Source organism: Triticum aestivum, chromosome 3D (genome assembly GCF_018294505.1).
Source record: "Triticum aestivum cultivar Chinese Spring chromosome 3D, IWGSC CS RefSeq v2.1, whole genome shotgun sequence".
NCBI lineage: Eukaryota > Viridiplantae > Streptophyta > Magnoliopsida > Poales > Poaceae > Triticum > Triticum aestivum.
In genome coordinates, this window is record NC_057802.1 from 125,059,104 (window position 1) to 125,070,527 (window position 11,424).

An 11,424-nucleotide genomic window follows, 5' to 3' on the forward strand; every position below is an offset into this window, starting at 1 on the left:
TTTATGAATTTGCTATGTCGTGTCCTGTATGCTATGGCTGGTTATAAATTAAACTTGCAATATCTGATCTATGTTATGTTTAATTTATATATGTGCTATTTTAATCACGTTGCAAGGTTGCATGGATTTGGGGTTTCGGATATTAGGGGGGCGGCTCTGACGCGGCCAAATGAGAGGTGACCAGGCACTGTCTAGGGACGTGTCCATGGACGTTTTCATGTTTTAATTGAACACTTCCAATTTATGATATGATTAAACGAGAAGATTGCTTATTTACCAAACATATGCAGATCAAAATCACGTCTTATAATAAGAAGAAATCTTTCTCCATATCAAACGGATCCTTTTCGAGTTTCCATTTCTTCATTTGGAATCTGGGTTCTTCTATCTTCGACTTATTTTCTTGCTTTATATACAGAGGGTCAAATTAGGACATCGCGGTTGTAGATGCTCTCAAGTAGTCTAGTAAAAATCCTCTATCGGGTTTATATACGAAACAAGAGTTCCAACCCAACTGTTCAGAATTTGGAATTCAAATGCAAACAAAACAAGTTTTCTTCAACGGACCGAAAGTATATAAAATAGAAGCATGGTAATTAGGACTTTACACTGATGAATTTAGGGCAAGGTAATGATAAGTGTTTAAGTGAACTACTGAACATGAAAAAACGCAATGAACATCTCACGGAGGTCAAAACTTTGATTCCGATCGAACAAGGCACTGAAAAACGCAATAAAGTTTCCAAGAACATAAAATCTTTCTTGATTGCTGCCAACAAGCAAACAAACACGAACTGAACAAGGAAATTGCTAAAGTTTGAGTTGTTGATTACCAATGGGCAAGGAAATTACAAGTTCAAAATTACACTAACTTCAGACTTTCTTGATTGCCTAACCAACAAGCAAGATGATTACAGAAAATTCAGAGTTCTCTTGACACCAAGATCCACAGCTCACCCATTACAATGGCGTCCAAACTTTCTTGATCACGCCCTCATGCACAGCTCTACAAGTCAAATCCCACTAGGAAATTCCCCATGATCAGCAACAAGCAAGATGGAAGAACAACGAAGTCACGCAAGAAGACTAGAATGAATCTACATCCGGTAAGCCTGGAGCGGCATTACGTCGAACACCACTCTCGCCGCCGACCAGAGCCTCAGCTCGGTGAGCGGGTCGCCTGCTCCGCAAGTCATGTCACTGGGCGGCGCCGCAGCAGCCGCATTGGCCCTGATATCCCCGGGCGCCAGAGGGAACATCTCGAGGCACTCCCTCGCCGTCGCACATGTCTCAGCCTCCGACACGTCCCCGGTCGAATGAGGGGACATCCTGACATCCCCGCTCGCCAGAGGAAACAATGGCAGACACCCAAGCGTGACCTCGGGGCTCACAGCCTGTCGGGCGGCGGAAGGAGCCCACGGGCGCGGGTGCCCCTGCACTGTTGGTAATCGTAGCATAATTTTAAAATTTTCCTACGCTCACCAAGATGCATCTATGGAGTATACTAGCAACGAGGAGAAAGGAGTGCATCTACATACCCTTGTAGATCGCGAGCGGAAGCGTTCCAATGAACGTGGATGACGGAGTCGTACTCGCCGTGATTCAAATCACCGATGACCGAGTGCCGAACGGACGGCGCCTCCGCGTTCAACACACGTACGGTGCAGCGACGTCTCCTCCTTCTTGATCCAGCAAGGGGGAAGGAGAGGTTGATGGAGATCCAGCAGCACGACGGCGTGGTGGTGGATGTAGCGGGATGCCGGCAGGGCTTCGCCGAGCTTCTACGAGAGAGAGAGGTGTAGCAGGGGAGGAGGGAGGCGCCCAAGGCTGTAATGCTACTGCCCTCCCTCCCCCCCTTTATATAGGCCCCTGGGAGGGGGGCGCCGGCCAAGTCCCATCTAGGGTGGGGGGCGGCGGCCAAGGGGGGTAACTTACCCCCCAAGTCAAGTGGGGCGCCCCCCCCCCACCCTAGGGTTTCCAACCCTAGGCGCAGGGGGGAGGCCCAGGGGGGGCGCCCAGCCCACTAGGGGCTGGTTCCCTTCCCACTTCAGCCCACGGGGCCCTCCGGGATAGGTGGCCCCACCCGGTGGACCCCCGGGACCCTTCCGGTGGTCCCGGTACAATACCGGTAACCCCCGAAACTTTCCCGGTGGCCGAAACTTGACTTCCTATATATAATTCTTCACCTCCGGACCATTCCGGAACTCCTCGTGACGTCCGGGACTCCGAACAACTTTCGGGTTTCCGCATACTCATATCTCTACAACCTTAGCGTCACCGAACCTTAAGTGTGTAGACCCTACGGGTTCGGGAGACATGCAGACATGACCGAGACGCCTCTCCGGTCAATAACCAACAGCGGGATCTGGATACCCATGTTGGCTCCCACATGTTCCACGATGATCTCATCGGATGAACCACGATGTCGAGGATTCAATCAATCCCGTATGCAATTCCCTTTGTCAATCGGTATGTTACTTGCCCGAGATTCGATCGTCGGTATCCCAATACCTTGTTCAATCTCGTTACCGGCAAGTCTCTTTACTCGTACCGTAATGCATGATCCCGTGGCTAACTCCTTAGTCACATTGAGCTCATTATGATGATGCATCACCGAGTGGGCCCAGAGATACCTCTCCGTCATACGGAGTGACAAATCCAAGTCTCGATCCATGCCAACCCAACAGACACTTTCGGAGATACCCGTAGTGTACCTTTATAGTCACCCAGTTACGTTGTGACGTTTGGCACAACCAAAGCACTCCTACGGTATCCGGGAGTTGCACGATCTCATGGTCTAAGGAATAGATACTTGACATTGGAAAAGCTCTAGCAAACGAAACTACACGATCTTTTATGCTATGCTTAGGATTGGGTCTTCTCCATCACATCATTCTCCTAATGATGTGATCCCGTTATCAATGACATCCAATGTCCATAGTCAGGAAACCATGACTATCTGTTGATCAACGAGCTAGTCAACTAGAGGCTTACTAGGGACACGTTGTGGTCTATGTATTCACACATGTATTACGATTTCCGGACAATACAATTATAGCATGAACAATAGACAATTACCATGAATAAAGAAATACAATAATAACCATTTATTATTGCCTCTAGGGCATATTCCAACATGCACCTGCAGGGAGGGCGCGTGCTTGTGGAGGACGGAGTTCCAGCGGTTCTTGATGGCATTGTCGGTGCAGCCGGAGAGGAACTCGGCGATGGTGGACCAGCGGTTGCCGTAGGTGGCCTGGTACTTGACGATGAGCATGTCCTCCTCATGGGTGAAGGGCTTGACGGCCTCCACCCTGGGGTCGAGGTGCTGGCACCAGCGGAGGCGGCGCGACTTGGAGTTGTGGCCGGGCAGGCCTCGGCAGATGGAGTCCCAGTTGTGCGGGCCGCCGCACCGACACACCTGCTCCCGCAGCAGGTCGTCCTCTCTCTTGGTCCACATCTTCTTGGCCGCGTGCGGTAAGCCGTCGCCGTCGGAGGCGACGGCGTCGGAGACCGATGTGGCCGGGAAGGACGACGGCGACATCACCATCCCCCTAGCTTGGATCGCCTCTGATGGATGGTTTCTTGCGGGGTGGAGATGTTGCGTGCGTGCGGTGAACGCGATGCGGGTGGTCTGTGGAGGCCGCGGCCGTGTGCCTACTTATATAGATAGACGGACGGCGGTTAAACGGAACCTAGGCGAAGTGGTGGCACCGAGTCCGAGCAGGAGTCCAAACTGCGTCTTTTCTTTTTCTTTCGGCTTCCGAAACGACTCCTTGGCGATCGATTCCGATCGCGCTCGTCGCTCCGCCTATTCCCTTTCCCTTTCTAGCCTTTTTCCTTTTCTGGAAAACCCAGCCGTGCGCCAATTCCCTTTTCCTTTTCCATCCCCTCCTCCTCCACTGCAGCTACCTTGCTGCTTCCCCTCCCCCTCCTCGGCGAGGTCAGCGCGGGTGCCACGCCCGCACGAGCGCCGCGAGGGAGGTGGCCAATACGGCGAGGCGCCGCGCCCGCACGAGCGCCGTGAGGTCAAAGTGCAGCAGCGGCCAATACGGCGAGCCGCAGCGACCGCACGGGCTCCGCGAGGTCCAGGGGCGGAAGCAGCCAATACGGCGAGGCGGTGCCTGTCCGGTGACCGTAGGGCCTCCGCGGCGTGCTCGACCTTGCTCCTACGCCTCCTACCCGGGCTGGACCTCCCCCCGTGCGTCGTCCCCACCCGCATCACCAAGCTTCCCAATGGCGTCCGCGACTCCGCGTCGCCTCCGAGGATGTCCGGGTACTACCTACCTCCCCCTACCCTCTTCCTTCCGATGAGTCCATGGCTGACAGCGGCCACCGTCTCCGAGCTCACGAACACCCAGATTTGACAGGGAGCAGCACAGGGATGGCGATTTTGGCAGCTCTGCTCTGATGATGCCGTCAAAGCACAGATTGCTCGTTTTCAGCATGAGGAAGAAGATGATTTAAAGGTTTTGGAAGGACTAATCCAGTGAGGATGGTGGACAAGAAAATAGAAGGAATGTGTATGTCAAAACTGAAGAAAAGCATACCACCTTGGTGGCTCTGTTCTCACAAAAGAAGATTGTTTACTGTTTCACACAAAATCAGATTTTTGCCAGCAACTCATCCACCTTGGTCTCATCTTTCGTTGACGGCCGAGCATCAAGTAGCAGTATCTCTGCGAAAATCCATAGAAGTATCGGAACCGGCTGTGGATATGGGAAAAAGAAAATGCTTAAATGCATCTCTGAAACAATGGCATTTTTTCAGTGAATGAACTGAGACTAGCAGTTCATTTTTATTCTGTTGGGGGAATCTATTTTGGACGAAATTCTGAACACTTTTCAAAGAGATGGCAGCTGCCACTGTTCAAGAATTTACTAATTCTCTGAAAATTGATTTGTTTTTCTGTAGCAAGTTGTCGTATGGGGACGCACGGCGGGAGGTCGACGGCGGCCATCGTCTCCGAGCTCATGAACACCCAGATTTGATAGGGAGCAGAACATGGATCTCGATTTTTGGCAGCTCTGTTCTGCTAGCATGGTTAGGTAGTTCCCGTCACGCACAGCTTTCTCGTTTTCAGCATGAGGAGGAGGAAGATTATTTAGTTTTTTTGTATGGACTAATCCAGTGAGGATGCTGGGCAAGAAAATAGAAGGAATGTGGATCTCAGGACTGAAGAAAAGCAGGCCTCCTTGGTGGCTCTGTGCTCAGAAAAGCAGATTCGCAAAACTCTGATTTTTCGACAGAAACTCATCCGCCTCAGTCTCGTCTTTCGTTGACGGCAGAGCACCACGTAGCAGTGTTCGGGAGCGCATCTTTGCAAAAATCTATACAAGTATCAGAACCGGTTGTGGAGATGGGAAAAAGGAAATCCCTAATTGCATATCTGAAACCATGACATTTTTCGTGGAAGGGCTGGGCGTTTCGGCACCAAGGGGATCACCATAACTTTTGTTTCGCCAGCCTCGGACTCAGATGTCCTTAACCAAGCAGGTCTATCTGTCTGTCTGACTCTGTTTTTTGGTATACCTGATTTTGATCAAGTGGAGTAACAAGAAGATTGTTGTATGAATGAAGGTGCAAGAACGGTTTGAGGTGGACATCAAGGAGCTGCATGAGCAGATTGACACTTCAACATACAGTAAGTGCCGCATACAGAGCTGGTGGGTTGTTTGAAATGTAATATGTCTCTGATTTGTTTTTTGTCCATGACATGATATTACAGTGGCTTCATAGACGACGACCCGGACATTGCAAGGACGACAGAAGGAGAAGATGGAAGATGGGATCCTTGAAAGTTTGCTTCAAGTGATGTTGTTTTTTGCCTGCCTACTCTGCTGCCAGCAGCGCCGGTCCTGGAGTTTTGGTGGCCCCGGGGCGAACTCAAATGAATGGGCCCAGTGACAGCATTGGAGGAAAAAATTGATTCCATACATTGATTAAAAAAAATTGCAAAGCTATAATAAACAACAGTAATTTTCCTTGGTAAATAACACTCCAAGTCATAAATAATAATTTCATACTTTAGGTGTAAATCAAACATCATAGAAGTCACAGAGCATAACAAAAAAAGAAATGACACACTAGCGAACCTCCAAGCCTTCAGTAATCATGAGAAACGGCTCCGTGCATTTTTTTGATGCAAAATCATTAAATGAAAACGTCAAGATAAATGTAGTCCGTTTCAAACAAAAGATGTTGTTCCCTTGTAGGCCTTTTTCAATCAGAATATCTTTTGATTTATTGTCAAGAGCGTCCCAGTTTATAGGGTCATAGATATCAAAAGGAGAAGATCCTTGTTCATCTACACTTTGCAGGATTCTCACGGCCACTCAAATATTTAGGAGTCTCATATGGGCATTGTGTTCCTCAATTGTGGTCTCATTCTCAGCAGGTTGTTGTTTTTCAGCACCATTGACATCTAATTCCTCAAAATTGTCAGTAGTGTCATTCCTCACAACAATTTATGCATAGCTCCCTTCTGATTTCCAATAAACTTATCTGTTCTTTTCCTCTTTCTTCTTTTCTTGGAACCAGATACATGTTTTTTAGGCAGCATGTTTGGAAGAAAAAAGGAGTGAAGGTACCTGAAGGCCGCTGTAAATCAGTGACAATCTGTATTCTTCAGGCTGCAGCTATCCAAAATCAATCAAGGAATCAAGAAGTCCAGGACCAAGCCGGCAACAACATACGATCCAACCCTACTCCAAGGCCACTACTGTTGTAAAAACAAGAATATAAATTAATAAGTGGATTAAGATTGAGGGCTCAGATAAATGCATCAGATTTACCTTTGTCTCCTGCTGTTCCTCGTGAACGTGCCCTATGCGGCAGCCGGTGTCGCAGATCTCTGGGAGACGAACATGCGAGAAAAACGAACCGGCGTTGTAGACTGAGGAGGAACAGAGTCGCTGGCCTTGTGCCCCTTTTTTCTTGAGCAACTTTTTTTTTTGAGACAACCTCGCGAAGCTTTTATTAAGACGTCACAATGTTTATAGGGACGAACGAAAGTTCTGCGGGGTGCCCTAACCAAACATGGCGGCCAACCCCGAGAGATAAAGCATGCTTCCCTAAGTTGTGAGCTTCGAAATTCGAGCTCCTAAACTCATGACTAAATTTACATATCTCAAAATCATTCGATTGGCGGACTATCTCATGTATAATGGCACCATAACCCGATGAATTTTCCTTCTTCAGATCGTCGACCACCACCTTGCAGTCAGATGCAACATGTATTCTCCTTTGATATAAATCCTCTGACAATGCTTTTTTTTTAGGCTAAAACACACGCTTTATTACTCAAGAATGTTCTGAGGAATACATCTCAAGTTTGGAGGTTGAAGCAGCCAAACATGGCGACCAATAGACAGACTAAGCGTGTATTTAGCGAGGCTATGTGCCTCAATATTTGTGATTCTACGTTCAAAAATAACAGAACAAGATTGAAATTCAGACTCCATTTGCTTGATCTCCCGGATAATATGTGCATGTGTTCCTCCATTGCCTTCAGAAATATTGGAGACCACTTCCTTGCAGTCCGATGCGACCACCACTTGTGTTTGCATTAGATCAGATGCTAAAGCCAAAGCCTCCCTGCAAGCTAGGGCTTCAAGAGACGCCGGGTCAGAGACACCCGCAAAACATATAGCTGAAGCTCCCATGAACGAGCCATCAATGGCTCGACAGATGACACCGACTGATCCGCGTCTTGCTGATTTGGTTGTAGCCCCATCCACTTTGATCTTGCAGTGGCCCGGTGGCGGAGGAAGCCAGCGTTGAAACAACGTTGGAGCTCGCACCTGGTTCTGTTGCGTAGGCCTCGATGCTGATATCTCTGAGATGAAGCGATCAACAAAGATGTGCGTACCCGCTGGACTTTAAAATATATTTTCATGGATTGCCTTCCGACGAGTATGCCAAATAGCCCATAGAGTGACTAGAGCTCTGATAAAATCTGACGATGATAATTTCTCCATTATAGTGAAGATCCATCTGCGTGCATTAGGTTCTGTTACCTCACTTAAAGCCGACAGCATATGCTCTTCCTCCAGCGCCCACACGCACCTCGACATGGTGCACTCCAACAACGAGTGACGCCACGAATCCTCATTGCCGCAAATTCTGCACCGGCTTGTCGTCGCCATTTTCCGATGGTGGAGCAAGTCTGCAGAAGGTATAGACTGTTGTGCTAATCTCCAAAGAAACACTCGGATTTTTGAAGGAACCTGGATCTTCCAGAGTTGGCACCACGACCGTTCCTCTGAATCCATATTCGACGTGTCGCTCCGTCCTTCCAGCCAAGCTTCCCTCCTGATTTTGGTTGCTACCAACATGCGGTAGGCTGATCTTACTGTAAATATACTCTTACGCTCATGGCTCCAAACCCAGAAGTCATCAACAGATCTTGTACACACCGGAATGGATAGGATAGCATCAGCGTCGAACTTGATAAAAACGCTTCGGACTAGTCCCCTGTTCCAGTCGCCCACATTATGCAAAATGAGCTCGTTCACCATCTGTGGAGGATTCTGTATCAAACTTGTGATTGGCCTCATGTTATGCTCCCGGGGTAGCCAATTATCCCGCCATATGTTGGTAGTAACTCCATTACCAACTCTTCGGATTAGACCCTGAGATAAAACTCCCTTGCCTTCATATATCGCTCGCCACACTTGAGAGGGCGAACTCCCCAACTCAGCTTGTAAAAAATCTGTGTTCGGAAAATATTTTGCTTTCAAGATTCTTGCACTAAGGGAAGTGGGTTCCTGAAGAATACGCCAAGCCTGCCTCGCCAACAGAGCAAGGTTAAAAAGTTCTATATCACGGAAACCCAAACCTCCCATGTATTTTGGTCTTATCATGACTTCCCAAGACACCCAAGCAGCCTTTCTTTCCCCCTCCTTACTTCCCCATCAAAATTTCCTGATAAGAGAATTTATATGTTGGCAAAGGCCTCTAGGGAGTAAGAAGCAGGACATTGAGTAAACAGGAACAGCCTGAGCCACACTTCTAATGAGCACCTCCTTTCCACCAGCAGATAATAACTTTTCCATCCACCCTTTCACTTTGCTCCAGACTCTGTCCCTCAGATATTTGAAAGCCCCATTTTTTGAGCTTCCCACATCACTAGGCATACCCAAATACTTCTCAGAAAGTGTTTCATTTGGGACTTCCAGCACATCTTTAATCTCATTCCTTAGAGTAGTAGGGCACCCCTTGCTGAAAAAGATAGATGATTTTGACCGATTTATTTTCTGCCCCGACGCTTTACAATATTTGTCCAAAACTGAGGATAACTCTCTAGCTCCATCACCATGTGCCTTCAAGAACAGCAGGCTGTCATCTGCAAAGAGTAAGTGGCTTACCGGCGGAGCCGTTTGGGCCACTTCAATACCACTGAGGTGCGATGACTCATTATTTTTAGGAGGCACGAAAGGCCCTCCGCTGCCAGCAAGAACAGGTAAGGAGATATCGGGTCCCCCTGCCGGATACCTCGGGTAGGTTTAAAATTCTCAAGCTTATTACCATTCATCAACACTGAGAAATTAACTGAGCTTACCATACCCATGATCAAAGATACCCAAGATGGTGCAAAACCCAGCTTGGTCATTATGGCTTGCAAATAGCTCCATTCAACTCTATCGTAAGCCTTCATCATGTCTAATTTTAGTGCAGCAAATCTGTTTTTCTTTGCCTTGTTGCGCTTCATAAAATGTAAGCACTCATAAGCCGAGATTATATTGTCTGTAATAAGACGTCCGGGAACAAAAGCAGATTACTCTTCTGATATAATGTCAGGTAAGATTAGCTTTAACCGATTTGAGACAACCTTGGAGGCTATCTTGTAGAGGACGTTGCACAGACTTATAGGACGAAATTGAGACAGTGAGTTTGGATTGGCTACCTTTGGGATCAGCACTAGGACAGTCTCATTGAGCACTTCCACGCTTTCCTCCCCTCGAAGGATTCTTAACACAATATTTGTCACCTCGTTTCCAACAAGGTCCCAATGCCTCTGGAAAAAATGTGCAGGATATCCATCCGGCCCCGACGCTTTGGTTGGAAACATTTGAAAAAGTGCCTTTTTAACCTCTTCAGGTGAATAGGGAGCAAGGAGTTGCTGGTTCATACCTGGTGTTACTTTGACTGGAACTGTATTAAGCACCTCATCCATTCCAGACGTGCCCTCTGCCGTGAATAAATCCTTGTAGAAGGAAGTCGCCAATTGCTCCATCTCGGCTGGATCATCTGTTACAGTACCATCGGCACGCATTAGTTCCTTTATTTTATTTTTTCGCCGTCGCATGCTAGCACGCTGTTGAAAGAACTTGGTGTTCCGATCTCCCTCCGAAAGCCAATCAATACGTGATCTCTGCCGCTGCATGATCTCTTCCATGTGGTATAACTCAATGAGTTTATCATGTATTTTAGTCTCTGCATGTGATGGCATAGTTCTGGAGGGTGAATTCTGTAAAACGTCCAACTCCTTTTAAGCTTCTTTATTTCTCGCCGAACATTGCCGATGTGACTGGCTGACCAGGAGACCAGTGCGCCGGATAAATTACTCAGCTTTGTCGCTAGCCCGGTCGCTGACATCGCTACAGGTTCCGCGTCCCATCTCGATCCTAGAGAGTCTCTAAATTGCTCGTGTCTCTCCCAGAATATTTCATACCTGAACTGTCTCCTTCCCCTCTTCCCTCGGGATTCCGGAGTAAATTCCAGACAGATCGGAGCATGATCCGAAGAAGCTGCAGTTAGATGTTGCAGATTTGCATTAGGAAACAGGTTCGTCTAGTCAGCATTTGCTAGAGCCCGATCAAGTCTCACTCTGCAATAGGCACCGCCCGATATTTTCTTTTCAAAAGTCCAACTCCTGCCTGTGTACCCCAGGTCAGCCAGCCCACAAACATCAACTGTGTCCCAAAACCCTGCTATCTGCGCTGGACGACTGACAAAGCTAAAGCCTCCCTGATGGCCAGGGCCTCGAGTGTCTGGGGATGGGCCTCCCTGCCTTCAGGCCTCTTGGCAGTTGGGCTTCTGCTGGAGATGGGCCTCCCTGCCTACAGAATCTTTCGTTTTTATTTAGCATTTCATCAAGGCCCATATCTATATATACACTGCAGCACACTAGGTCGGGGCCCCTAATTTGGCTGGGCCCCGGGCCGTCGCCCCTGCTGCCCTGGCCCAGGGCCGGCCCTGGGAAAACAATCTCAAAGAAGAAGCGCCGCCATTTTCTCGGGCGCCGCACATGCAAGGACTAAAAAACCCTAACTGGAGCGGAGGCACCGGGTTTCCCCTCCTCGCTGCTGGAGCGACATGCAAAGGGGAGGTGAATCCACGGGCTTGGTGGTGAAATTTGGAGGCATGACTAGTTTTTTAATGCCGCATACATTTTTTAAATGGTACGGAACATTTTTTTGA

The 11,424-nt window shown here is 48.3% G+C and overlaps 1 protein-coding gene and 1 long non-coding RNA gene across 3 annotated transcripts; one reads left to right on the forward strand and one right to left on the reverse strand.

The window, feature by feature from the left end:
* Nucleotides 1-1,097: 1,097 nt before the first annotated feature.
* LOC123074340 (transcription factor MYB44-like) lies at nt 1,098-3,614 on the reverse strand. Its single transcript, XM_044497211.1, has 2 exons — nt 3,143-3,614; nt 1,098-1,433 (listed from the first exon to the last, which is right to left on the reverse strand). Exons 1-2 carry the CDS (start codon nt 3,548-3,550, stop codon nt 1,098-1,100), a joined length of 744 nt encoding a protein of 247 aa, XP_044353146.1. The 5' UTR covers nt 3,551-3,614.
* Nucleotides 3,615-3,736: 122 nt separating this feature from the next.
* LOC123077823 (uncharacterized) lies at nt 3,737-6,774 on the forward strand. 2 transcript variants are annotated; one of them, XR_006436840.1, is made up of 5 exons: nt 3,739-4,276; nt 4,371-5,048; nt 5,132-5,496; nt 5,581-5,644; nt 5,729-6,774. It is a non-coding gene; the product is annotated as an uncharacterized lncRNA (long non-coding RNA). The 2 variants fall into 2 exon arrangements; XR_006436839.1 differs by having other exon boundaries at nt 3,737-4,276; nt 4,371-5,496.
* Nucleotides 6,775-11,424: the final 4,650 nt, after the last annotated feature.